The sequence below is a fragment of the Bufo gargarizans genome, chromosome 3, assembly GCF_014858855.1.
Source record: "Bufo gargarizans isolate SCDJY-AF-19 chromosome 3, ASM1485885v1, whole genome shotgun sequence".
NCBI classification, from domain to species: Eukaryota; Metazoa; Chordata; class Amphibia; order Anura; family Bufonidae; genus Bufo; species Bufo gargarizans.
The window spans coordinates 52483140-52508996 of record NC_058082.1 but is presented as its reverse complement, the minus strand read 5'-3'; the positions used below and the strand labels follow the sequence as shown (position 1 = coordinate 52508996).

Here is a 25857-nt window from a genome sequence, read left to right as displayed (position 1 = left end):
TCCATAAGTCCGTCAATTTCTAATTTGTAAGAGTAATTAACAATAATTTCATGCAATTATCCATGATTGTAAAGGTAATAAAAATCAGGTGGAGATCTCACTTACTGGGGAAAAAGCGGGAATCGCCCAGCATCCACAGCCTGATAAGGCGGACACCCAAAGCATCTCACTTAACATAATATTATCTATAAGTAAAGGGCAGAGTTCAAGGGCCCCCAGCCCAGACGGCCACCAGGCAGCAAGCGCGTACCCCGCGCGCCCTCCCCCAAACACGGGTGAGCACAACCGGCAGGACCGACACTCAAGTGACCAATCAGCTAATACTCACATACAGTACGGAGCGGGCTTACGCGATCTTTGATCGCAACATTTCGTAAAGCGAACAAGGGGGTCCAGCAGTCTTCTAGCGCAATAGTGGGAAAACCACTCGCATATTTTACTGCCTCATCCCCATATAATTAAAATTAGATAGTAATGGCCTGCTTAACCGTGCCTCACATATATTCAGATTTATATCTCTTAGCCGAGGGACTCAAATCGAGTATCACTCGACAATCACCGGCTTTTGAAGAGGGTATAAACAAGAACACAGCCAAAAGCCGGCTCTGTCCCCTTAAGAAAACACCTAGTAACACCCATACCACACCCGTGTTGTATCCCTGCCCGCAGTCAAACCTCATGTCTGACAGGAAGAGCCGCCCCCCGAAGTCCCGAGCCCCAGACCCCCGCCCATATACCATACAGCATTATGATTTTTTTTTTTACCATTGTTTAATGCCGGGAGATCCCGCCATCCTCCAGCATTCCTATGGTGTATTTTTGCATATACCTATGCTGGGTGAGAGAAATATCTCTGTAAATTGACAACTTTGTATAAAAAAAATTGAAAAAGTTGCCATTTACAGAGATATTTCTCACACACAGTATGGGTAAGTGTGAAAAGACACCCCAAAACACATTGCCCTACTTCTCCTGAGTACGGCGATACCACATGTGTGACACTTTTTTGTTGATGACACTCTGCTTGAAACTCCTGACATCTTCGCTGGCACAGACGTCAGGCGTTTAACCCCTTCGATACCGCTGTATGGAAGAGGTTAACAGGGAGGGGGCCCCCCTCCCCATCACCCACTGCTCTGCTGTGGCAGCGAGTGATGATTATCATGGCAACCGGACGCCTTCACATGCGTCTGGCTGTCCATGGTGCTGATCAGACTTCTGCTAAAGGCAGAAGTCTAATCAGACTTTGTAAAGTGAAAGTACAGTACACTATATAGTGTACTGTACTGTATTATACAGACATCAGACCCACTGGATCTTCAAGAACCAAGTAGGTCTGGGTAAAAAAAATGTGAAAAGAAAGTAAAAATAAAAAAAAACACATTTATCACTGATTAAAAATGAAAAAAAAAAAATTCCCTACACATGTTTTATATCACCGCGTCTAACGACCTGATCTATAAAACGGTAATGTTACTTTCCTCGCACGGTGAACACCATAAAAAAATGTAATAAAAACTATGATGAAATTGAAGTTTTGCCCACCTTACTTCCCAAAAAAAGGTAATAAAAGTGATCAAAAAAGTCGTATGTACGCCAAAATAGTACCAATTAAACAGTCGCCTCATTCCGCAAAAAATGAGCCCCTACATGAGAATGGCCCAAAAAAATAAAAAAACTATGGCGCTCAGACTATGGAGACACTAAAACATGATTTTTATTTTTTGTTTCAAAAATATTGTGTAAAACTTACATAAATAAAATAAAAGTATACTTATTAGTTATTGCCGCGTCCGTAATAACTTGCTCTATAAAAAAAAATCACATGACCTAACCCCTCAGGTGAATACCGTAAAAAAATAAAAAGGTGTAAAAAAATAGCAATTTTTTGTCACCTTACATCACAAAAAGAGTAATAGCAAGTGATCAAAAAGTCATACACACCCCAAAATAGTGTTAATCAAACCATCATCTCATACCGCAAAAAATGAAACCCTACCTAAGATAATCGCCCAAAAACTGAAAAAACTTTGGCACTCGAGACACTAAAACATGATTTTTTTTTGTTTTAAAAATGAAGTCATTGTGTAAAACTTACATAGATAAATAAAAATAGTATACATATTAGGTATCGCCGCGTCCGTGGCAACCTGCTCTATAAAAATACCACATAATCTAACCTGTCAGATGAATGTTGTAAATAACAAAAAAAAAACAGTGCCAAAACAACTTTTTCTTGTTACCTTGCCTCACAAAAAGTGTAATATAGAGCAACCAAAAATCATATGTGCCTAAACTAGTACAAAACTGCCACCCTATCCTGTAGTTTCTAAAAAAGGGTAACTTTTTTGGAGTTTCTACTCTAGGGGTGCATCAGGGGGGCTTTAAATGGGACATGATATAAAATAAACAGTCCAGCAAAATCTGCCTTCCAAAAACTGTATGGCATTCCTTTCCTTCTGCGTGCCCGTACAGCAGTTTACGACCACATATGGGGTGTTTCTGTAAACTACAGAATCAGAGCCATAAATTTTGAGTTTTGTTTGGCTGTTAACCCTTGCTTTGCAACTGGAAAAAAAATATTAAAAGGGAAAATCTGCCAAAAAAGTGAAATTTTGAAATGGTATCTCTATTTTCTATTAATTCTTGTGGAACACCTAAAGGGTGTTTTGAATACCTTGAGGGGTGTAGTTTCTAAAATGGTGTCATTTTTGGGTGGTTTCTATTATGTAAGCCTCACAAAGTAAGTTCAGACCTGGACTGGTCCTTAAAAAGCTGGTTTTTGAAAATTTCTGAGAAATTTCAAGATTTGCTTCTAAACTTCTAGGCCTTGTAACATCCCCCCCCCCCTAAAAAAAAGTCATTCCCAGAATGATTCTAACATGAAGTAGACATATGGGGAATGTAAAGTAATAATTATTTTTGTAGGTATTACTATGTATTATAGAAGTAAAGAAATTGAAACTTGGAAATTTGCTAATTATTTGCAAATTTGGTATTTTTTTATAAATAAAAATGAATTTTTTGGACTCCATTTTACCAGTGTCATGAAGTACAATATGTGACGAAAAAAGAATCTAAGAATGGCCTGGATAAGTCAAAGCGTTTTAAAGTTATCACCACTTAAAGTGACACTGGTCAGATTTGCAAAAAATTGCCTGGTCCTAAAGGTGAAATATGGCTGTGTCCTTAGATTTCAGGAGAATAGGCTTAGATTTTTGCACCATGTCCCTTGTACTACAGACACGTCTGAATGAGCCCCCCAACCGGATCTGCTGGCGTCTGTTGTTATTGTTATAGGGACTATTTGTCACCATGACACTCTGTAGCATAGGTTTCTTTTGTCTAGCCACCATAGTAAAGAGTCTTTCACCTGTTGAGGGACTCTCACTTTCTTTTCTAACAAGAATATGCTTTTGTCCCAGTTTTTTTAACATGGACGCTTGAAGGACCTGAGAGTGTGTTTGTGCCCATTTTACTGCAGGAATTGAAGATGACATAAGGCCCAGCACCTTCTTTTGCTCTGAAAAATAGAAATTTGCTGCTTGATTTTTGACAACTTTTCTACTGGGAGGAAGGTCTTCATAAGATGTCCAACAACATGCCAAGAAAAATCATCTTTTTGGGATGAAGATCTGATTTTTCTAGATTTACCATCCAGCCTAGGTCTTTCTCCAATTTTTCTTTTTAATCTGCGGCAATGAGTAAATCAAGTATATACAAGTATCCCTTTCTGATGTAAACTTGCTACTACCTCTGACATAACTTTTGAGAAGACTCTGGGGGCTGGTGTTAGGCTGAAGGGAAGGACCTGGAATTGAAAATGGGACAACTTTTTCACCCGCTGTACCGAAAAACCTTAGATATTTGTGACGATCGCTGCATATAGGGATATGATAATATGCATCAGTCAGATCCAAGGTTGCCATATAAATGTCCTGAAAAGATTTATTGTAGACTTTATCGTTTCCATTTTCAAACGCTTGTACTGACGATTTAGGCCTTTTAAGTTTATAATTGCTCTGTGAGAGCAGTTTGGTTTTCTTACTAAGAAAATTGGGGAATAAAAACCTGACTTTTCCAGGTAGAACGATGGCTTTTTTCTGAAGCAGGATCAGTTGATTTATGAGCACTGACTGATTTTTTTTAGCTCCTTGGTAATGCAAACACACATCTTGAGGAGGGAAGGAAAATTCTATTTTTAGACCCGACGATATTACATCTATCACCCAGGGGGATCTGGAGATTTTTTTTCCCAGGTAGGAAGAATTTTTTTTAGCCTTCCTTCCACAGCACTTCTGGTGTCATTGATTCTTACGTTTTTGAGAGGAATTTGCTGGGTTAAAGAGAAATCTTCTACCCGTACCTCTACCTGTCTGCCATCTTCCTGAAAAAACCTTTTTTTCTGGTCCTGCCTGCCCGTTGTGGAAGAGCCGAAAGTTCGACTGACGGAAAACCGGGTTCTGACGGAAAACCTTTTTTCTTATCTGTGGCTTTTTCAAGGAGATCATCGAGTACGGACCAGAATACTCTCTCCCCTTCACAGGGGATTACGCATAATTTATTTTTTAAGTCTGAATCCCCCTGACCATGACCTCAGCCATACCGTTCTTCTAGTGGCATTGGAGAGGGCTGCAGATCTGGCTGTCAAACTCCTGCCACTAAATGCTCCTCCATCTGGTTAATCCAAATGGCCATGGACCTGGCAGTAGAGTAGCCGCTACACTTGGTCTTAAAATGGCCATAGAGGCTTCCCCGGATCTTTTTAAAAGGGCTTCACTTTTTTTTGTCCATGGGGTCTTTTAGAAGAATACCTATATCCTCAAAAGGGAGAGCAGATTTTTTGTTATTTTTGCTACCGGAGCATGAACTTTTGGACATTTATCCCAAAGGATGGTATACTCCTCGGTAAATGTATACTTCCTTTTAAAAATTCTGTAGACCCCGGGCTTTTTCTCTGGGTCAGTCCATTCTTTATTAATAAGTTTAATATTAGAATGCAGAGGAAATTTCCCTGCCACCTCCAAGTGCAGCACAGCTATAAAATCATATTTAACCCCCCCCAGGAGAGGAGAGCTTACCAGGCTGAGGGCTTTGGTTGGGTCTGCAGACCTCCGGACGCTGTCTGAGTCACCTGGAGTAGACCTCTTCCCAGTGCTTCTTTCTCCCAGCAAAGACACTGGGAACTGATTCTACCCTCCTTTTTTAAAGCACTCATTGCCTAAGGGAAGTATCCAGTTACAGCGGTTCCTGAGATCTCAAGCCCACCGAGATCTCGTCTGCACACAAGTGACCCGCCCCTCCTATTGCGATACTACGCACAGATGCTGTCTGCAGGACTTATGCCAGAGAAGCAGGAAGGGCTGCAACGCGAGCCCCATGACCCTGTTCTCCGCTCAGCACAATAGGAAAACTCCCGAAATCTTCAACTGGGCATCCAAGAAAAAAATAATTCTGCCTACACGTGCCCTTTACAGGAGGATCTCCACACATCCCAGAGGGACAGAAAACAACTGGAGCAGGTAAGGGGAGCAGGCTAAAGATCTCCACGTTATTTCCTGTCCCTAGGGGAGGCGGGGTAACCTCCTGTGAATCTGTGCCGCCATGGAGGCATTTGGAAAATTTAAGTTATGGATGGCAAGGAAGATAACGTAAAGACTGAAAATCACTGCATCAGAAAAAGCATAAAAAGTCACAAGCTGTGGGACTGAGAGAGCCACCCTTGGGTATGACCAACCGCAGAGTCAGGTTCATCGTTATTTACACCAGTTTACTGGTGCAAATGAAGCCAGAAATCTACGGCAGCTCCGAGCGGTTGTAGATTTTTATTTAGGCACAGACTGCCAAAAGATGCGTCATAAATTAGGCACATACTCCAGCAGCGCAGGCGATATCAAGACGGGCACAGAAAGCACTAATCTTGATAAATCTACCCCTTAGTGTACATAGTATTTATCTAATCTCATACACTTTGCTGGTACTGTATTAGGGCTCATGCACAAAACGTATTTTCTTCCCGCTTCCATTCCGTTTTGTATGCGGATTCACTTCAATGGGTCCGCAAAAACAACGGAAGTTACACCGTGTGCATTCCGTTTCCGTTCCGCAAAAAAGTAGTGCATGTACTATTATTGTCTGCAAATCACGGTCCAAGGCCCCATTCAAGTCAACGGGTCCACAAAAAATACGGAACACGCATGGAACACATCCGTATGTCATCTGGATTTCACGGATCCACACTGTAGAAATGCTATGCCCAGCCCATATTAATCACCAAACACATGAGCAATAAGTTATTGTTTCCGATACGCAAAAAAACTGATTAAATGCAGAAAACATACAGATATGTTTTGTTCAATAACGGAACGGTAGAGGACTTTAATCGGAGGGAAAACTCTGATACAGAACAACGGATCCGTACAAAACAGACCGCAAAACAACAACGGTCATGTGCATGAGCCCTTGCGCAGTGTTTTTTCTGCACAAAATTCCGTGCAGAAAAGCCACTAATAATCCGCATTGTGTGCAGGCACCCTTAGGCCCCTTTCACACGAGCGAGTTTTCTGCACGGGTGCAATGCCTGACGAGAACGCATCGTACCTGCACTAAATCCGGACCCGTTCATTTCTATAGGGCTGTGCACACGAGTGGTGATTTTCACGCATCACTTGTGCGTTACGTGAATATCGCAGCATGCTCTTTATTCAGTGTTTTTCACGCAATGCAGGCCCCATAGAAGTGAATGAGGCTGCGTAAAAATCGCAAGCAAGTGCGGATGCGGTGCGATTTTCACGCACGGTTGCTAGGAGACGATCGGGATGGGGACCCGATCTTTATTATTTTTCCTTATAACATGGTTATAAGGGAAAATAATAGCATTCTGAATACAGAATGCATAGTACAATAGGGCTGGAGGGGTTAAAAAAAAAATATATATTAAAAAATATAACTCACCTTAATCCACTTGATCGCGCAGCCCGGCTTCTCTTCTGTCTTCTTTGCTGTGCACAGGAAAAGGACCTTTGATGACGTCACTGCGCTCATCACATGGTCCGTCACATGATCCATCACCATGGTAAAAGATTGCGCAGTGACGTCATCAAAGGTCCTATTTCTCAAAGAAGACAGATAAGATGCCGGCTGCGCGAACAAGTGGATTAAGGAGAGTAAATTTATTTATTTTTTTAACCCCTCCAGCCCAATTGTACTATGCATTCTGTATTCAGAATGCTATTATTTTCCCTTATAACCATGTTATAAGGGGAAATAATACAATCTACACAACCTTGAACCCAAACTTCTGTAAAGAAGTTCGGGTCTGGGTACCACATTCAGTTTTTTTTATCACGCGCGTGCAAAACACATTGCACCCACGCGATAAAAACGGAACGCAAACGCAGTCAAAACTGACTGCAATTAGGTACCTACTCGCACGGGTTTGCCACAAATCATCCGGACCTTATCCGGACACGCTCGTCTGCAAGGGGCCTTAGGCTGGACAACAGGAGTGGATAAAAAGACGCATCAGTCTTTCCTTTATACTTTTTTTCCTACAGGTGAAACTCAGGAAAAAACTTTATATCGTGCAAAGTTAATTTATTTCAGTAATGCAAATGAAAAGGTGAAACTAATATGAGACTCATTACATGCAAAGTGAGATATTTCAAGCCTTTATTTGTTATAATTTGGATGATTATGGCTTATGAACCCCAAAGTCATAATCAGGGGACTCTCAGGGAGTATGGACTAATTAGCTGACGAGAGTGTGACACTTTGAGCCTAGAATATTAAACCTTTTCACAATATTCTAATTTTAAATTGCATTACTGAAATAAATTAACTTTTGCACGATATTCAAATTTTTCGATTCCAGGACTAAACCTACCGATGACATTTTCATATATTTTTTTTTTAATTGCACGTGCTTCCAGCTGAATTCACCAATTGGGATTTCCCAGAGGCAATTATGTGAATAATGCCTCATTTATTACATCTTTGACTTCAATATTATGCCTATATTAATTCTTATTAATGTTTGTGTCTTGCAGCGATGGTGCTATTGAAACGATCCCGCATGCCTGTGTTTAAAGCAGACAGACCATTTTTCTTTTTCTTAAGACAAGCCAGCTCAGGTAAAGTAAAGATTTTATCAATCTGAAGATCACATTAAAAGGGGACTTCCTGTGATTAATGAAAAAAAAAAAAAAAAAGCCTACATAGAGATCATGTATTAGGGTCCATGCACACAAACATTTTCTTGCAGTGTCAGTTAGAAAGATTTTTGCGGATCATATGCGGAACCATTCATTTCAATTGATCCACAAAAGAATAGAAGTTACTCCGTGTGCATTCCATTTCGCAAAAAGATAGGGATAGGACTGGTCTTTAAAGGGGCCAGCTGTTCCATTTTGCAAAATACAAAATGCACATGGACGTCATCCGTATTTTTTGCAGACTGCAAAATACATACGGTCCTGTGCATGAGCCCTAATAAAGATTTGCTCCTGTTCGGTGTATGATGGAAATCACTCATCAAACACTGTGTAAAAGGCTTAACTCTCACAGCTTCTTAAAGATGATCGGGCAGGCGGCATTTGAAGGATGCAATTGAGCATGTGCATCCACCTCAGCAATAATTACAATATAAAAAATATATATCTATATATGTAAATTATATACAGTACAGACCAAAAGTTTGGACACACCTTCTCATTCAAAGAGTTTTCTTTATTTTCATGACTATGAAAATTGTAGATTCACACTGAAGGCATCAAAACTATGAATTAACACATTTGGAATTATATACATAACAAAAAAGTGTGAAACAACTGAAAATATGTAATATTCTAGGTTCTTCAAAGTAGCCACCTTTTGCTTTGATTACTGCTTTGCACACTCTTGATGAGCTTCAAGAGGTAGTCACCTGAAATGGTCTTCCAACAGTCTTGAAGGAGTTCCCAGAGATGCTAAGCACTTGTTGGCCATTTTGCCTTCACTCTGCGGTCCAGCTCACCCCAAACCATCTCGATTGGGTTCAGGTCATTGTCCTGCTAAAAAATAAATGATGGTCCAACTAAACGCAAACCGGATGGAATAGCATGCCGCTGCAAGATGCTGTGGTAGCCATGCTGGTTCAGTATGCCTTCAATTTTGAATAAATCGCCAACAGTGTCACCAGCAAAGCACCCCCACACCATCACAACACCTCCTCCATGCTTCACGGTGGGAACCAGGCATGTAGAGTCCATCCGTTCAACTTTTCTGCGTCGGTTCCAACCAAAGATCTCAAATTTGGACTCATTAGACCAAAGCACAGATTTCCACTGGTCTAATGTCCATTCCTTGTGTTCTTTAGCCCAAACAAGTCTCTCCTGCTTGTTGCCTGTCCTTAGCAGTGGTTTCCTAGCAGATATTCTATTATGAAGGCCTGATTCACACAGTCTCCTCTTAACAGTTGTTCTAGAGATGTGTCTGCTGCTAGAACTCTGTGTGGCATTGACCTGGTCTCTAATCTGAGCTGCTGTTAACCTGCGATTTCTGAGGCTGGTGACTCGGATGAACTTATCCTCCGCAGCAGAGGTGACTCTTGGTCTTCCTTTCCTGGGGAGGTCCGCATGTGAGCCAGTTTCTTTGTAGCGCTTGATGGTTTTTGTGACTGCACTTGGGGACACTTTCAAAGTTTTCCCAATTTTTCAGACTGACTGACCTTAATTTCTTAAAGTAATGATGGCCACTCGTTTTTCTTTACTTAGCTGCTTTTTTCTTGCCATTATACAAATTCTAACAGTCTATTCAGTAGGACTATCAGCTGTGTATCCACCTGACTTCTCCACAACGCAACTGATGGTCCCAACCCCATTTATAAGGCAAGAAATCCCACTTATTAAACCTGACAGGGCACACCTGTGAAGTGAAAACCATTTCAGGTGACTACCTCTTGAAGCTCATCAAGAGAATGCCAAGAGTGTGCAAAGCAGTAATCAAAGCAAAAGGGGGCTACTTTGAAGAACCTAGAATATGACATATCAGTTGTTTCACACTTTTTTGTTATGTATATAATTCCACATGTGTTAATTCATAGTTTTGATGCCTTCAGTGTGAATCTACAATTTTCATAGTCCTGAAAATAAAGAAAACTCTTTGAATGAGAAGGTGTCCAAACTTTTGGTCTGTACTGTACGTGTATGTAATATATATATATATATTTATTTAAAGAAGAAACAGCAGGTGGCGCTATACAGATACATTTTAGAGAATTAGTGGCCATATTGCATTTTTAATTACACAAGATTTCAGATCCAGCTGCTAATTTTGAAAAAAGTAGAATATTTATCATGGAACAACCCCTTTAGGGTCCATTCAAACATCCGTAGTGCATTGCGGATCCACAATACACCCGTCCGGCACCCCCATAGAAATGCCTATTCTTGTCCGCAATTGCGGACAATAGGACATATTCTATTTTTTTTCCCAGAGCTGCGTACCAGAAGATCGGGGCCGAGCTCCGGAAATGGGGAGAGCAGAGTGCTCTCCGCATCCATTCAGTCCCCATAGACTATAAATGGGTCCGCACAATTGCAGAACGGGTGCGGACGTCTGAATGAAACCTTAAAGTTGTATTCTGGTTGTGAGAAGTTAGCTACCCATCAGATCAATGGAGGGAGTCCTACTGCAGGGACTCTGGACCTCTCATGGTCCCCCAAAATGAAAGCATCTGCAGTACAGCATTCATCTATTTCCAGAACTCACAGAGATGAATGGAGCTGCAGCGCACATTTTTTTGGGGGGGGGGGGGGGGCACAGGGGGACCACTAGGGATAAGTGGTCCTCGTGCTCATGATCAGTTCTCACAAAGATGTATAATGAAACTGAAAATCTTCTTGAAGCAAATTTACAAAAAATGGTGCTACAGTTTGTATTCTGTTAAATGATTAAAGAAAACAACCATCTGCCCAAAACATTATGAAATAAATGAATGCTCAATTCCAATAATCTATATGTAAAATAAAACAGACAATGTTGACAGATCTCAGTATGACTGATGTCCATCCATGTCTCTTGCCCTTAAATGTAATAACGCCATTTTGGCTTTTTTGTTTGTAGGATCTGTGCTGTTCATAGGAAGAGTCACCAATCCTTTGCACTGAATGTGTGATCATTTCTGTATTTCTATATTTATTATGCCTGTTTTGACAATGTGTAAAAATGTATATTTAATACACGCTTCTTAATAAAGCATTGATGTATCTCAATTACTATCTTTTGTACCACTACAAACACATACGGACATACACTACATGGACACCTATAGGAGCTTTTATGACATCCCATTCTAAATCCACAGGCATTCTGAGAAAGCTTTCTACAATATTTAGGAGTGTCTGTGGGAATTTTGGCCCATTCATCCAGAACAACATTTCTGAGCTCAGACTATGTTGGATGAGAGGGCCTAGCTCTCAGTTCTAGTTAATCCAAAAGTTTGATGGGGTTGGGGCTAGGGTCAGGGCTGTGTGCAGCCATTCAACTTCTTCCAAACCATGTCTTTATAGACCTTGCTTTATGCACAGTCATGCTGGAACAGAAAATGGCTTTCCCTAAACTGTTCACATGAAGTTGGAATTACACAATTGTCCAAAATGTCTTGGCATGCTGAAGCATTAAGATGCACCTGCACTGTAACTAAGGGACCTAGACCAAGCCTGAAGAAGAAAAACACATAGCATTATCCCTCCTCCACCATATGGTTGACAGTCAGCCAGGTAATGTCCTCCAGACTGCCAGAAGAGAAGTGCGATTCATCACTCCACAGAACATGCTTCCACTGCTCCACAGTCCAGCGGTCGCATGCTTCACATCACTCCATCCAACACTTGGCAACGTAAGGCTTCAATGCAGCTGCTTGACCATGGAAACCCAATGACCTGAAGCTCCCGGCCCAGTTATTGTGCTGATGTTAAGGCCAGAGGAGGCTATTGAGTCAGCAGAGTGTTGGTGACTTAAGTACTTTGCGCCTCAGCACTAGATCACCTTGCTCTAACTTTACATGGTCTCCACTTGAACACCAAGTTGCCGTGGTTCCAAAACGTGGAATATCTAGGAGGGAAGAAATTTCACAAACTATCTTGTTGCAACGGTGGCCTCCTATTACAGTACCACGCTGACAATTAGTTATAATCATTTGTTTGAAGAAGTCATGGTGCCCAGGGGTTAGCACTGCAGCCTCTTCCTACGCATGGCCACTATACAATGTACGGCGCTGTGCATAGCATGCTTTGAAGAAGCTGCCGTGCTCACCTAATCGACACAGCCTCTTCACACAGCTGATATGTTGCGTTGGACCCCCACAATCAGATATTGATAACCTACTCTTGGAAAACGCCTTTAAAAAGGTCAAGACATTTTGCACACAGCTTCTTTGGTGGCAGATTTAGATGCGAGATGTAGATGCAAGTCAATAGTAAACTATAAAACAAATGTTTTATTGCAAAATTTTACTTTTTTTGGTACATTTTTGCAACCCTATTTTCCAAATGGAGCACGATCCCATGTTTCCACCCCCTCAAGGATTCTTAGTCATGACTATGTACTGTAGAGAGGTTCAACACATTAAAAACAAAGTGGAGCACATGCACAGGGAACACATCCGTTTTAAAAGTGAAGACTTAATTAAAATTGGATTTAACTAAAGATTCTGGATCTTCTCAGTCTTCCCAGTGATGTGAGCAGCACCTTGGCTACTTACTGTAGATTTGATAAGTTAACCTGTTACATTGACAGTAATGGTCCGCCATCCATGATGTCCAAGATACTAAGGCTGTGAACAAGATCCATGTAGGACTGAAACGTTGGCCAGTAATTATGCAGATGGATTAAAACAATTAAATAAATAAGAAATCATTACAAAAAATGTCTTCAGAGTGGCGTGGTTTCTATCATTACTGTTAGTGTCCTTTACCACTGAGCACCACCCATCTCCGAGAGGAGTGCCGTTCAACTCTTTAACCACCTCAGCTCCCCTAGCTTAAACCCCCTTATAATGACCAGACCACTTTTTAAAATTCTGCACTACACTACTTTAACGGTTTATTGCTCGGTCATACAACTTACCACCCAAAAGAATTTTACCGCCTTTTCTTCTCACTAATAGAGCTTTCATTTGGTGGTATTTCATTGCTGCTGACATTTTTACTTTTTTGTTAATCGAAATTTACCTAATTTTTTGCAAAAAAATTTGACATTTTTCACTTTGTTGTAATAAAAAAAAACTAAAAAAAACATTTCTATATAAAATTCTCTAAATTTATTGTTCTACATGTCTGGTAAAAAAAAAAAATGGTTTGGGTAAAAGTTATAATGTGAATTTCCGCATTTTGAAGCAGCTCTGACTTTCTGAGCACCTGTCATGTTTCCTGAGGTTCTACAATGCCCAGACAGTAGAAAAACCCCACAAATGACACCATTTCGGAAAGTAGACACCCTAAGGTATTCACTGATGGGCATAGTGAGTTCATAGACCCTTTTTATTTTTTGTCGCAAGTTAGCGGAAAATGATGATTATTTTTTTTTCCTTACAAAGTCTTGTGACAAAAAATAAAAACTTCCATGAACTCACTTTGCCCATCACGAAATACATTGGGGTGTTGTCTTTCCAAAATGGGGTCATTTGTGGGGTAGTTATACTGCCCTGGCATTTTAGGGGCCCTAATGCGTGAGAAGTCTGGAATCCAAATGTGTAAAAAATGCCCTGTGAAATCCTAAAGCTGCTCTTTAGAATTTGGGCCCCTTTGCCAACCTAGGCTGCAAAAAAATGTCACATGTGGTATCGCCATACTCAGGAGAAGTAGGGCAATGTGTTTTGGGGTGTATTTTTACATATACCCATGCTGGGTGAGAGAAATCTCTAAAAGTCAACTTTTCCCATTTTTTTTATACAAAGTTGTCATTATAGAGAGATATTTCTCTCACCCAGCATGGGTATATGTAAAAATACACCCCAAAACACATTGCCCTACTTCTCCTGAGTACGGCGATACCACGTGTGACACTTTTTGCATCCTAGGTGCGCAAAGGGGCCCAAATTCCTTTTAGGAGGGCATTTTTAGACATTTGGATTCCAGACTTCTCACGCTTTAGGGCCCCTAAAATGCCAGGGCAGTATAAATACCCCACATGTGACCCCATTTTGGAAATAAGACACCACAAGGTATTCCGTGAGGGGCATGGCGAGTTCATAGAAGTTTATTTTTTTGGCACAAGTTAGCGGAAATTTGTTTTTGTTAGTTTTTTTCCTCAAAGTCTCTCTTTCCGCTAACTTGTGACAAAAAGTTCAATCTTTCATGGACTCAATATGCCCCCCCCCCCAGCGAATACCTTGGGGTGTCGTCTTTCCGAAATGGGGTCACATGTGGGGTATTTATACTGCCCTGGCATTTTAGGGGCCCTAAAGCGTGAGAAGAAGTCTGGAATATAAAGGTCTAAAAAAATTTAAGCATTTGGATTCCGTGAGGGGTATGGCGAGTTCATGTGAGATTTTATTTTTTGTCACAAGTTAGTGTAATATGAGACTAAGGGGAAAAAAAACCAAAAAAACAATTTCCGCTAACTTGTGCCCTAAAAAAAATTCTGAATGGAGCCTTACAGGGGGTGATCAGGGAGTCTATATGGGGTGATCACCACCCGGTCATTGATCACCCCCCTGTAAGGCTCCATTCAGACGTCCGTATGTGTTTTGCGGATCCAATCCGTGGATCCGCAAAACACATACTGACCTCTGAATGATCACCCCCCTGTAAGGCTGGCTCCAATGACAGGGGGGGGGGGTGATCAGGGAGTTAATAAGTGACGGAGGGGGGGGGGGGTGTAGTGTAGTGGTGTTTGGCGCTACTTTACAGAGCTGCCTGTGTCCTCTGGTGGTCGATCGAAGCAAAAAGGGACCACCAGAGGACCAGGTAGCAGGTATGCTAGACGCCGTTATCTAATATACCTTTTAGGGGTTAAAAAAAATAATAATTCACATCTACAGCCTGCCAGCGAACGATCGCCGCTGGCAGGCTGTAGATCCACTCGCTTACCTGCAGTTCCTGTGAACGCGCGTGCCTGTGTGCGCGCGTTTACAGGAAATCTCGCGACTCGCGAGATGACGCGCCGGAGCGTCAAGGAGGAATGAATTGACCACCTCCGGAACGCAATCTTGCGTTAGGTGGTCCGGAGGCGGTTAAGGAACCTGTTACATTGAACATTGTGTCCTATTTGCAGTCAGCATGCCATGGAGCAGAAGGAACAGTGCAGACTTAGTTTTTTGGGAAAAGATTCAGTATTCTGCCTCATGCACAGTAACGTATTTTTCATTCCATGTCCATTCCGTTGTTTTTTTTGAGGACTGTATACAGAAGCATTTATTTCAATGGGTCTGTAAAAAAAAAAACGGAAAGTACTCCATGTGCATTCCGTTTCCATATGTCCGTTCCGCAAAAAAATAGAACATGTCCTATTATGGTCTGCATTATGGACAAGGATAGTACTGTTCTATCAGGGGCCAGCTGTTCTGTAAAGTACGGAATAGACACGGATGTCATTGCATTTTTTGCGGATTAGTTTTGCGGACCGCAAAATACATACGGTCATGTGCATGAGCCCTTAGCTGTAATTCCTTCCCTGAAATTCGTGCTCACACTGAGCTTAGGAGTCGAGCTGTATAAATTGGCTGCCCATAGCTAGGACTGCATGTTCCGTGTCAAGTGAATTTTTAATTGAAGTATTGTTTTTTTTAAAGACAGAATGACATTTATAAAAACAATGGGCAGTTTGCTGCAATTCTCAACCCTCTCCCTGTAAATGGTGTTATCCAACAGCGTGTCTGCAGAGAACAGACTTCAAAAGAGAAAACTAAAAAGGTAAGGTTCTGTTCACTTTACAGTTTTAGGCTTTCGTTAATTATTATGGTAGCTTTGAAAGCAAGAATAGCAGTGTGTACTGTTATTCTTACCATCAAAAATACCAGAACCTCAAAAGGACCCCCATCAAAAGTGCCCGTCAGATCAGGAATGTCCGTCACAGCTCCTTTATCAGAATACCCATGATGTAGGTATGAAGAGAGCCTTTAAGGGCATCTGTCATCAGATTTGTCCCTATGACACTGGCTGACCTGTTACATGTGCACTTGGCAGCTGAAGGCATCTGCGTTGGTCCCATGTTCATATATGCCCACATTGCTGAGAAATATGGTTTTAATATATTCAAATGCGCCTCTAGGAGCAATGGGGGCGTTGTCATTACTCTTAGAGGCTCAGCTCTCTGCAACTGCTGCTCCCCTGAAAGCACGGTTACTGAAATGCACGGTGCAGGAGACTTTAGGAGAAGTCAGGACCAGGTGTAATGACGTTTTCACAGCCTGGCCCTGTCAAAGTGCAGCGGGTGTAGAAGTTGCATAAAGAGCAGAGCCTCTAGGTGCAACAGTAACGCCCCCGTTGCTCCTAGAGGCTCATCTGCATATATTAAAACAATTTCTCAGCAATGCAGGCACATATGAACATGGGATTAACATAGATGGCTTCAGCTGCCAAGCGCACATGTAGCAGGTCAGCCAGTGTCATAGGGACAAATCTGCTGACAGATGCCCTTTAACCCATAATAAATCAACTTTTAAATAAACTGCAATATGGCAAGTATTAAAATAGAGCTTTTTTTTATTAATGGAATAACAAAAGTGCCTCTTTTTAAATAGTTTTCAAAATACACCTGTACAACTTACAATAGTATATCCAAAATAATTATGTACAAAATATGACCTTGTTCACACATGTGCTTCTGTCTAGTTAGGTATCAAGGACAAATTGCATTTAACTGCATTTAAAAAGTCTCTGTGGAAAGCGTGCACGTCAGAGGCAGACAGTTCAGATTTCCAATGCTATAAAATCAGTTTTTGAACAACCTGTAAACAAACAGGTTAAGATTTTGGCAAACACCTTCATAGCAGCCAGTGATGCACTCACTTGTGAGGTGGAGGGTATGCTGTGAAACCTGAGAGAAGTCAGCATAGCTAGTCCGTGATCACCGGGATCTTATTAAAAACTTCCCATTATTCCAATAAAGGCATCACGCTGATACTATCCATGTACGTAAAAATGGAAGCATATTAAAGGGTATATATCGGTTCAGTATTCAGACCGTTCAGACTATTTGGCCACGACTGATGTCCATTTGTGCACATACTTTACAGCTGAAACAGACAGAAGGGATCTCCACGCGGCCATTTAACAGCTGTTGAAGTGGTTGACTTGATTTGCTCTTTTGTGAATTTCTTCTAAAAATTCTTCTAGCTGTTCAATCAGCATTCGCTTTTTAAACCTGAAAAAAGTAATTTTACACAGACTTCAGTAAAAGAGGTCTAAAAACTGATTTTAGGGTCACTGCATGCATGTTTGGGAAAGCAGTTAAACTAAACCTGGGGTGCTGCTTATATCTACTCCATATGCATGTCTCAAGTGGTAGCCCCTAATCTATGTGCCCCCAGTACTGACCTGCTCCACCACGCCAGCCTATGCTGTGATTGACTGCTGTAGTGGTCTTCTGGTCGGACACTCAAGCTGCCGCTCGATGCGGGGGGGGGGGGGGGGGGGGCCTCCAGACGACACTTATGGGTGAGATTTTGACCCCACAGGTGTTTCCAATAATATGCATCTTTAGCTCAATGTTTTTCATTTTCACAAGAGTTAACAGGAAAAAGAACATACCACAAATAGTGGTCCCCATGTGGTCAGACTGCTTTTTTGGGCAAACTGTGGGGGGGCGACAAGTGCTCTGAAGTGCAGAAACCACCCCATTTTGGAAACTACACCACTACCCCAAGGAATTCAGCTAGGGGAGTAGTGATGGCTCTGATCATACAGGAGTTTTATAGCATCTATTAACATTGGACCATGAAAATCTTTTCATTTTCACAAGGTGTAAAAGCACCCCATAAACTGTTAGACAAGTTTTCCTGAGGATAGAGAAATGTGACTGGCTTTAGTTTTTATTGCTATTATATTGGGGTATATTGCTATTATATGGCTTTTTAATCACTTTCATATTTTGAGGGGCAAGTTGTGCAAATAGCCATTCTGCCATTTTTTTGGGGTGCACCATGTTAGGTAAATTTTATTCTGCCAGTTGATATTAGGTGATGCCAAATGTATATTGTATATGTTTTACTACCTTTGCATTACAAAAATCATTTGTAGTTTGCATCTCTATATTCTAAGACACTTATTTTTCCATTAGGAGGGAGTGTTTTTTGCAGGACCAGTTGAAGTTTCCATTGGTGCCATTTTAGAGAATGTGATATTTTATGAATGTGATAACAATTACACATTGCCACATTTATATAATTTTTTTTTTACATTTTACTAAGTTGGCATCGCCATATTCTAATTACGGGTAAATTTGATTTTTTTATCTCTTTATACCATTTTTATGCAGTAAGGTGATCAAGGGCAATTTTTCTTACTTGAAAGTTCTTTTTTTGAAAAAATATTTTGAAGACTTGTATCAGTGATTAGGACAGTGCAGTTTTAATACACTGCCATAATTATCAATTATCTATTGCAGTGTATTATACCTGTCAGTTTTACACTGTCCGCAAGATGATTAGACCCAACGCAAGATGATTAGAGTCTAACTGGCTTCCAAAGGTGGCACACCCAGAGGCCACTGTTTGGTTCGTCATCGGGACCTCACAACCACATTGCTGGATGCTGAAGGCTAGACAGAGGGACTCCTTTTCCTCCATCAACCACTGACATGCCATGGTTACTACTGAACGCAGCATTTAAGAGGTTTAAGCTGGTAGAATCAGTGATACCTTGCTGCAAATGCCAGGATTAGAGTTATCAGCTGTATGTCATCACTTGCAATCTGGACATACAATTACATACATACTGTTTTCTCAGTTTAGTTTTAATATAGTGCAGGGACAGGGATGTTAAACATTTTTAAACTGTATTGTATTAGGGTAAAATGTTTTGTTTGTACAAGGAAACAGGACGTAAAAGAATGTTCTTAGCAAATCTGAGCTTTGCCAAGGTTAGTTTGTCAATCTTCAGTTCTACTGAGTGCTGAAGATGCATGTGTGTAACTGCCTCAGCCCCTGGCTGTCTATGTGCCCTAAATATCACTGCCCATCGCCCCCAGCCTATCTGACTTCATAGGCGTCTTCAGCGCTTAGACCACCACTGAAGACAGACTCTTTAGCAACACTTAGTTAGAGCTTTGCTCAGGATACTTTTACATTAGCGACAGGGGAGTCCGGTGGGCTGTTCTGTAGGGTGAACAGCCTGTCGGATCCATTCTGCCGCTAGTTCACATGTGCCCCGAGACTGCCGCTCCTTCCCCATTGACTATAATGGGGGCGGGGGTGGAGTTCCGGCAGCAGCACACGGCGAGAGGCAGCTGGACCAAGTACGACATGCAGTAGCCTTTTAGTCCAGCTGCCTCTAGCCGTGGTGCCGCCAGAACTCCACACCCATTATAGTCAATGGGGACAGAGCGGCAGTCCGGGGGCACATGTGAACTAGTGGCAGGACGGATCCAACAGGCTGTTCACCCTCCGTAACAGCCTGCTGGACTCCCCTGCCGCCAGTGTGAAACTAGCCTTAGAAGATTCTTCACACCTACTTTTCTAGTACAAAGAAACATCTTTCCATTAAACAGTATGTTACAAAAAAGTTAAACACCATTGTCCTTACACTAGGAACTGGAACACTTTAAAGAAACACTCCCACAACGATTTTTTCTCTTTAAACTGTTTCCCTCCCTTCTGATCCTCTCCCACTTGCTACCAGTCTGGCACTAAGTTAGTCATGTATATTGTACTTTTTTGGAATCATATGTATGTAAACCACTTTTCATATGTACAGCATTATACAACTAAAGTCAAAAAATAAATAAAAAATCTATAGTATACACAAACTGTTACTGCTGCAGCTAGGGATGAGCGAATAGACTTCAAAGTCAATTCGCATAAAACTTAGTTTTAATACTGTACAGTATTAGAATGTACTGGCTCCGATGAGCCGAAGTTATTACATCTTGCAATCTCTGGTTCGGTTCCAAGATACCACTCCTTACAGTATTGAAACTAAGTTTTATGCAAATCAAATTCAGATGTTTTATCCGAAGTGGATTCGCTCATCTCTAGCTGCAGCATTTATTACACCGGCTTTCTGAAGAATTTTATCTGAATAAAGCGCCACTCACCTTGCCGCCTCCTTGATAACATTCTGCAGGAAGATGAGACGTGTTTGCAGACTTCCCTGTACGTCTCTTAACATTGCAAATATGGTCTCATACTCTACAAGAAACAGATACCGCGTGAAACATTACTACAGGAGAAATACCGTATTCTTCCACCCAAATCAGGATAGGTTATCAATATCATATTGGTGAAGGTCTTACTCCAGACATCGCCCCAATCAGCTGGTTAAAGGGGACTTTGTGCTCTGTTGAGTGCTACAGCCCCTTTGTTAGAACTGTGACGCCATGTGCTTCTGTCACACGGCTTTTCTGCAAGCTCAGTCCCATTCAAATGAATAGGACTGAGCTGCAATACCAGACAGTATACCAGGTACTGTGCACTGTCTTGTATACAATGAGGAGGCTGCAGTGCTAGTCTGCAGGGGTGCCTGGAGTTGCGTCCCTACGGATTTGATATTGATGGGTTATTGATATTTAAAATGGGTTGTCCAACTTTTAACTAATAGGCCTTCCCTGAGGATAGGCTATCACTAGCTGATCGGTGGTGGGGTCATACTGCCCACATCCCTGCCAATAAGCTGTTTGGGTGTAGCTCCAGTTATTCAGGAAAGCTCTGTTGGAGTTGTGCATTAAAGAATTAGCCTTAGCAAGATATTGTTTTGCTGGATATGGACATCTGAGACATCCCAAAACTGTATCCATTGCAAAAATGATGACTCGTTTAGTGGAAAACTTCTGTAATGCAACTTAAAAAGGTGGTTGACATGTTTTAATATAGTCCACCATAAAGGGGTCTAAGGAGAATGACCATCAGACCTCAGGATGTACCATATGTACACTTACTTCTTCCAGGTTTCCTGATCTCTTTTATTATTCGACTTTTCAGCTCTACATTGACCTCCTCATGGCTCCGACATGGCCGCAACCTCCTGATCTTGTGTGAAAAAGCAGCTGTGTCATTTCCAAAGCAATTTCCCATATCTTCAGGTGCCTTTGAATTTCCAATAAATATATCGGAATTATTAGAACCCAAACTGTCAGTGTCCCCATCTTCCGTGGAATCGTCAGCACTTTCTAGAGAGTTTAGGGAAACCTGGGACAAAGTCTCAAACTGGTCTGAACTATCCATGTACACATCTGTGGAGAGCTGGTCTTCTACGTGATTTTCTTCATTTTCTGTTGGCATCATACTGTTATGCAAGCCAGGATCTTAAAAGGAAAAAAAAAAAAAAGTAGTTAAGTATCAAACATTAACCTAAAAAAAGGTCCTAAATTCTTTAGACTGTTTAAAAGTTATGTTTCCTTGATAAACCGCTTCAAAACTCTTACACAGACAAGTTAAAGACAACCTGTCGTGTTCCCAATAAGGCGGCCATCATTACCTTGCTGTACCTGCCCCTATTCTGTTGCTCCCAATATGCTATTCAGGACATGCACTGGCAAGGGAGTGCAATTCAAGGAGCGAACCAGAGCTCCTACACAGACAGTCAAAGCTATGCCCAGATACTGTGTAAACATCTTGCATACATTTCAATCCCCTGAAGAAACCATAACGATGTACGCTGAACATTTGAGAAGTTATCATTTGATTATCTTTGCGTCTATATGCTGCCGCTAACGAATGGGAGCAGAGCTGCCATTACACAATGGATGGAGACTTTTGTCAGTGTAGTTTTCAGTACCGGTTGCTACACAACACAGCTTTTCAGAAGGTGCTGTTATCAAATCCCTACTGATCTGATATAGATGACCTATCATGAGGTTAGGTCATCAATAGCCACATCCCTGAATACACTTGAGTTTTATGCATCATCTATTCACGTTCACCTCTGGTTTTGGAAATTGGATTTGGTGAGGTTTCTGCTCATGCAGTCACGGCACTAGCACTGTGATTCTTTGTTTTCAAGAACTCAGGTCATCAAAATCAGATTGGTGGAGATCATACTCCTAACACTCCTGCTGATCAGCTGTTCTCAATACCTGCGGTGCCAGAACTGCACAGCTCCGCACACTTTAGTGGTCATTCACTTTAATAGGTGCAGTGGAGCAGTAACCAGGCACGGCCATTACAGTGTACAGAGCTGCGCAGTTCTGATAACCGGTTCTGGCTCCAGAGCATGTGAAAACATCCGATCGGCAGATCAAGTGTGGCTGGGTATGTGTTGAGATCCTGCCTTATTATCTAAACCTCAAGTAGTAAAAACAGCCCTGTAATTAAAATCTTCATTAAATTAAAATCTTCCAAGGAGACAGGCAGCAGTGTGAAGAAAACTCACTTTGCAAAATTCCCTTCTTTCCAGAGCAGCGACACCTGGCAAGCTCGGAATGACAGGGACCCGTTCCTGATCACGAGAGGGCTGAAATCAATAGCCTCACTGCTCATGTACACAAGAGCCAAGTCTCAGCAGTGAGGTGCCCTTCTTGCACATGTCATTGCACCTGAGGTGGTCTTGTGACCATGAACTGGTCCCTGTCACTTCCAGCCCAGTGGGGACTGCAGCACTGGAACAGGCATTTTGAAAGAGTTTTTATTTTATTTTTATTAAGGCTACTTTCACACCTGCATTAGGTTCCGATACGTCTGGTATCTGCACAGACGGATCCGCACCTATAATGCAAACGATTGTATCCGTTTAGAACTGATCCGTCTGCATAACCATGAACAATGCAAACAGATCCGTTTTGACTAACACAAAGTCAATGGGAGGCAGATCAGTTTTCAATTGCACCATATTGTGTCAGTGAAAACGGATCAGTCCCCATTGACTTACACTAAGTCAGGACGGATCTGTTTGGCTCCGCATCGTCAGGTGGACATCAAAACGCTGCAAGCAGCGTTTTGGTGTCCGCCTCCAGAGCGGAATGGAGGCTGAACGGAGGCAAACTGATGCATTCTGAACAGATCCTTACCCATTCAGAATGCATTGGGGCTAAACTGATCAGTTTTGGACGCTTGTGAGAGCCCTGAACGGATCTCACAAGCAGACCCAGAACCGCCAGTGTGAGAGTAGCCTAAGCTGTGCAACACCAGTAAAGGAAGAAATATGGATAATAAAAATACATGAGTAAATGCTTTGTATTAACTTTACCTACATGATAAATGCCACTTACTGATGAGAGGCAGCCCCTTTAAGGTGGACACACACAGTGATTATGTAAACAGGCTGTGAACCAGGATTGTATACATACATTTATTTATTGCGCCTGGTTTTTGCATGTCTGGTGAAGTCTGGGTTGAAGGAGATGGTGGACTTTTCCCTCCTATATGGTTGTTTACAAGTGCAGACAGAGATTTGTTGGATAACAATGGAGACATACATCGCCTCCTTTTTGGGACCCCCAGCATGTTAGGTTCGCCTGGTCGCTTGTGTTTGTTTTGATGACCTGACACAAACTCATCAGCTTCATCAATCATCATCCCCTGGAGACACAAAATTTAAAAACAGTGTTTAAATATCCATTAGGTGGAGATCAGGTGCATAACAATAAGAAAAATACAGAACGAGAATACAAAAAAAAGTGTATTAGAATTTATCAAGACCAATGAAATGTAGATAAATCTTAAATTAATAACTGACAAAATACCTTTGTACCGTGTACAAACATTCCTTGAACGCTTCAATCCATTTCATTTTCAATTTAACACTCAACTACTCCTTTCCTGAAATAAACTTTCTGGACATCATCAAGATACAGCACAATGGAATAGAGACATCACTACCAGAAACTGGCTGCACAACTTCTCAGATGGGACAGTTTCCACCCCAAACACATACAAAACTCAATCTACTGTATCAGATACAAGCACATATGATCGACACTTACAGACAGGGATTAAAACCTTGGAAGCCCCAAAGATTTTTTTTTTTGATTCAGGGGTGCCATCCAACTAGAGTGGAAAACCAAATTGCCAGAGCCATCAGATCAAGTAGTGAGCTCCTACAATGCAAAACATGAAAACCATCGGGTACCTCTCGAATGTCACCTACATCCCAAATCTGGCTATTTTCATGAGGTTTGTTGGAGACTACATCCAATGCCACAAAAAATAAAAAGTTCTATATTTCCAGACCCCCCCCCCCCCTTCCTGTGCTATAGTCAGCCCCCTAATCTCAGAAACGTCACCCCTGTCCTCACCAACAGGAACATTTCCTTGCAAGCAGACAGAATGTAAGACCGGCCCATACATAGTGACCACTGACAAGGTACAGATCCCCAATACATAACATAACTACACGATCCCAGGTAGCTTTACCTGAGCCACACCAAAGGTGGTCCATTTGATTGTATGTACCAAATGTCCTACTGGGGGTCTGTGAAACTGGTCAACAGCTGAGAATGAACACTCCTCACCACACAATAAATGAAGGGAAAGATCTGCCTGTACCGAAACACTTTTGCAGCCATAACCACAACAGTACAGTGAGTACAAGCTCATGATGACCTTTGACACTCAGATCAGGAATGAATCTGTCACATGGATTTATGTCCTTCTACACCTCTTAAGGGAATTCAGACCTCTTAGGTTCATGGCCTGTATAGATATCAGGACCTTTTCTGCAACTGCTACAACACATCAGTGCTACAGATCTGTTTCCCCTCCACTCAGTGACCTGCTTTACATCAGTTGTCTCCTCTACTTATGTATTTTTGGGAATAACTATGTGAATCTTCATATACTGTCTTATAACATCCTGAGAAAGACCGGAATAGTCTCTAAAGATTGCAATTTTGTGATTCTTTCAGCTAGCCATTAGGAGGTATCAAACCACTGAGGAATCTTATTTTAATAACTCATCACGGATTCTTTTTCCAAGTCTTCAATAACCTAGACAGGTGTCTCTGATCCAACCCAAACTACACAACAGCAGCGTCTCCAGCAATAATCACCAATTCCTTTTTAAATTTAATATCGGAAAATGTCATAGCGTAAACATTTTTACCTTTTTGTCCAGTTTAAAGGGATTTCCAAACGTATGCAGTCTCTTGGGCTGATCGGCATCCAGCTCTCTTAGTGGTGAAGAGATATTCTTTAGATATTCTTGGTAGTTTCCCATCTGGACTATAGGTATACTGTGTATCTGATCTGTGGAAGGATGAACATGCATGTGTACAAAGAACAAGCCAAGTATATAGTCAGGGCCAACAGAGAAAAATAAGGCTACGTTTATTATACATTTTTCTTAGTTTTACATATAAACTTCAAATAACTGATGACAAATCTGATGTTGGATCCCATAGGAAATAAAATAACAAAAAAAAAAAATAATAAAAACACATAATGGGCTGATGAAGACTTACAGGTGACGTCTGTTTGCTTCTCATGTAAATAAAGAGGATCCATTATGGTTCTTTTGCACAAATCAGTAGTATATGTGAATACATGAAAATCTAACATGGGGCTAGCAACATTTCCTCATCTTTCAGCAGCCTGTAGGCTCTGTAACTGTTCAGAATCCCTTCGATCACCCAAATAAATAAAAATCTGTCTAGTAAGCAGCATGACAATGAGGAAGCAAGCTTGGAGAGTAAACTGTAGCTGCAGAATTCTCTGCCCTCAGTATTTACATCCAGTACTTGCTAGAATGGATGTAAAAAGACTTAAAAGGGGTCGTCTCACTTCAG

The 25857-nt window shown here is 41.5% G+C and overlaps 2 protein-coding genes across 4 annotated transcripts in view; one reads left to right on the top strand and one right to left on the bottom strand.

The window, feature by feature from the left end:
* SERPINE3 (serpin family E member 3) overlaps nucleotides 1-11208 on the top strand; it is a 33546-nt gene extending 22338 nt beyond the window's left edge. The window contains exons 7-8 of the mRNA XM_044285425.1: nucleotides 8049-8132; nucleotides 11104-11208. Coding sequence (XP_044141360.1) covers nucleotides 8049-8132; nucleotides 11104-11147 — 128 coding nt within the window. The 3' untranslated portion in view covers nucleotides 11148-11208. The remainder of the gene's footprint in view (nucleotides 1-8048; nucleotides 8133-11103) is intronic.
* Nucleotides 11209-16673: 5465 nt separating this feature from the next.
* The window catches only part of INTS6 (integrator complex subunit 6), a 41555-nt gene continuing 32371 nt past the window's right edge, over nucleotides 16674-25857 (bottom strand). For all 3 annotated transcript variants that reach the window (XM_044284697.1, XM_044284699.1, XM_044284698.1), the window contains 5 exons: nucleotides 25176-25318; nucleotides 23422-23653; nucleotides 21076-21441; nucleotides 20236-20329; nucleotides 16674-17346 (listed from right to left, as the gene is read on the bottom strand). In XM_044284697.1, the coding sequence (XP_044140632.1) occupies nucleotides 17253-17346; nucleotides 20236-20329; nucleotides 21076-21441; nucleotides 23422-23653; nucleotides 25176-25318 (929 nt within the window). In that variant the 3' untranslated portion in view covers nucleotides 16674-17252. The remainder of the gene's footprint in view (nucleotides 17347-20235; nucleotides 20330-21075; nucleotides 21442-23421; nucleotides 23654-25175; nucleotides 25319-25857) is intronic.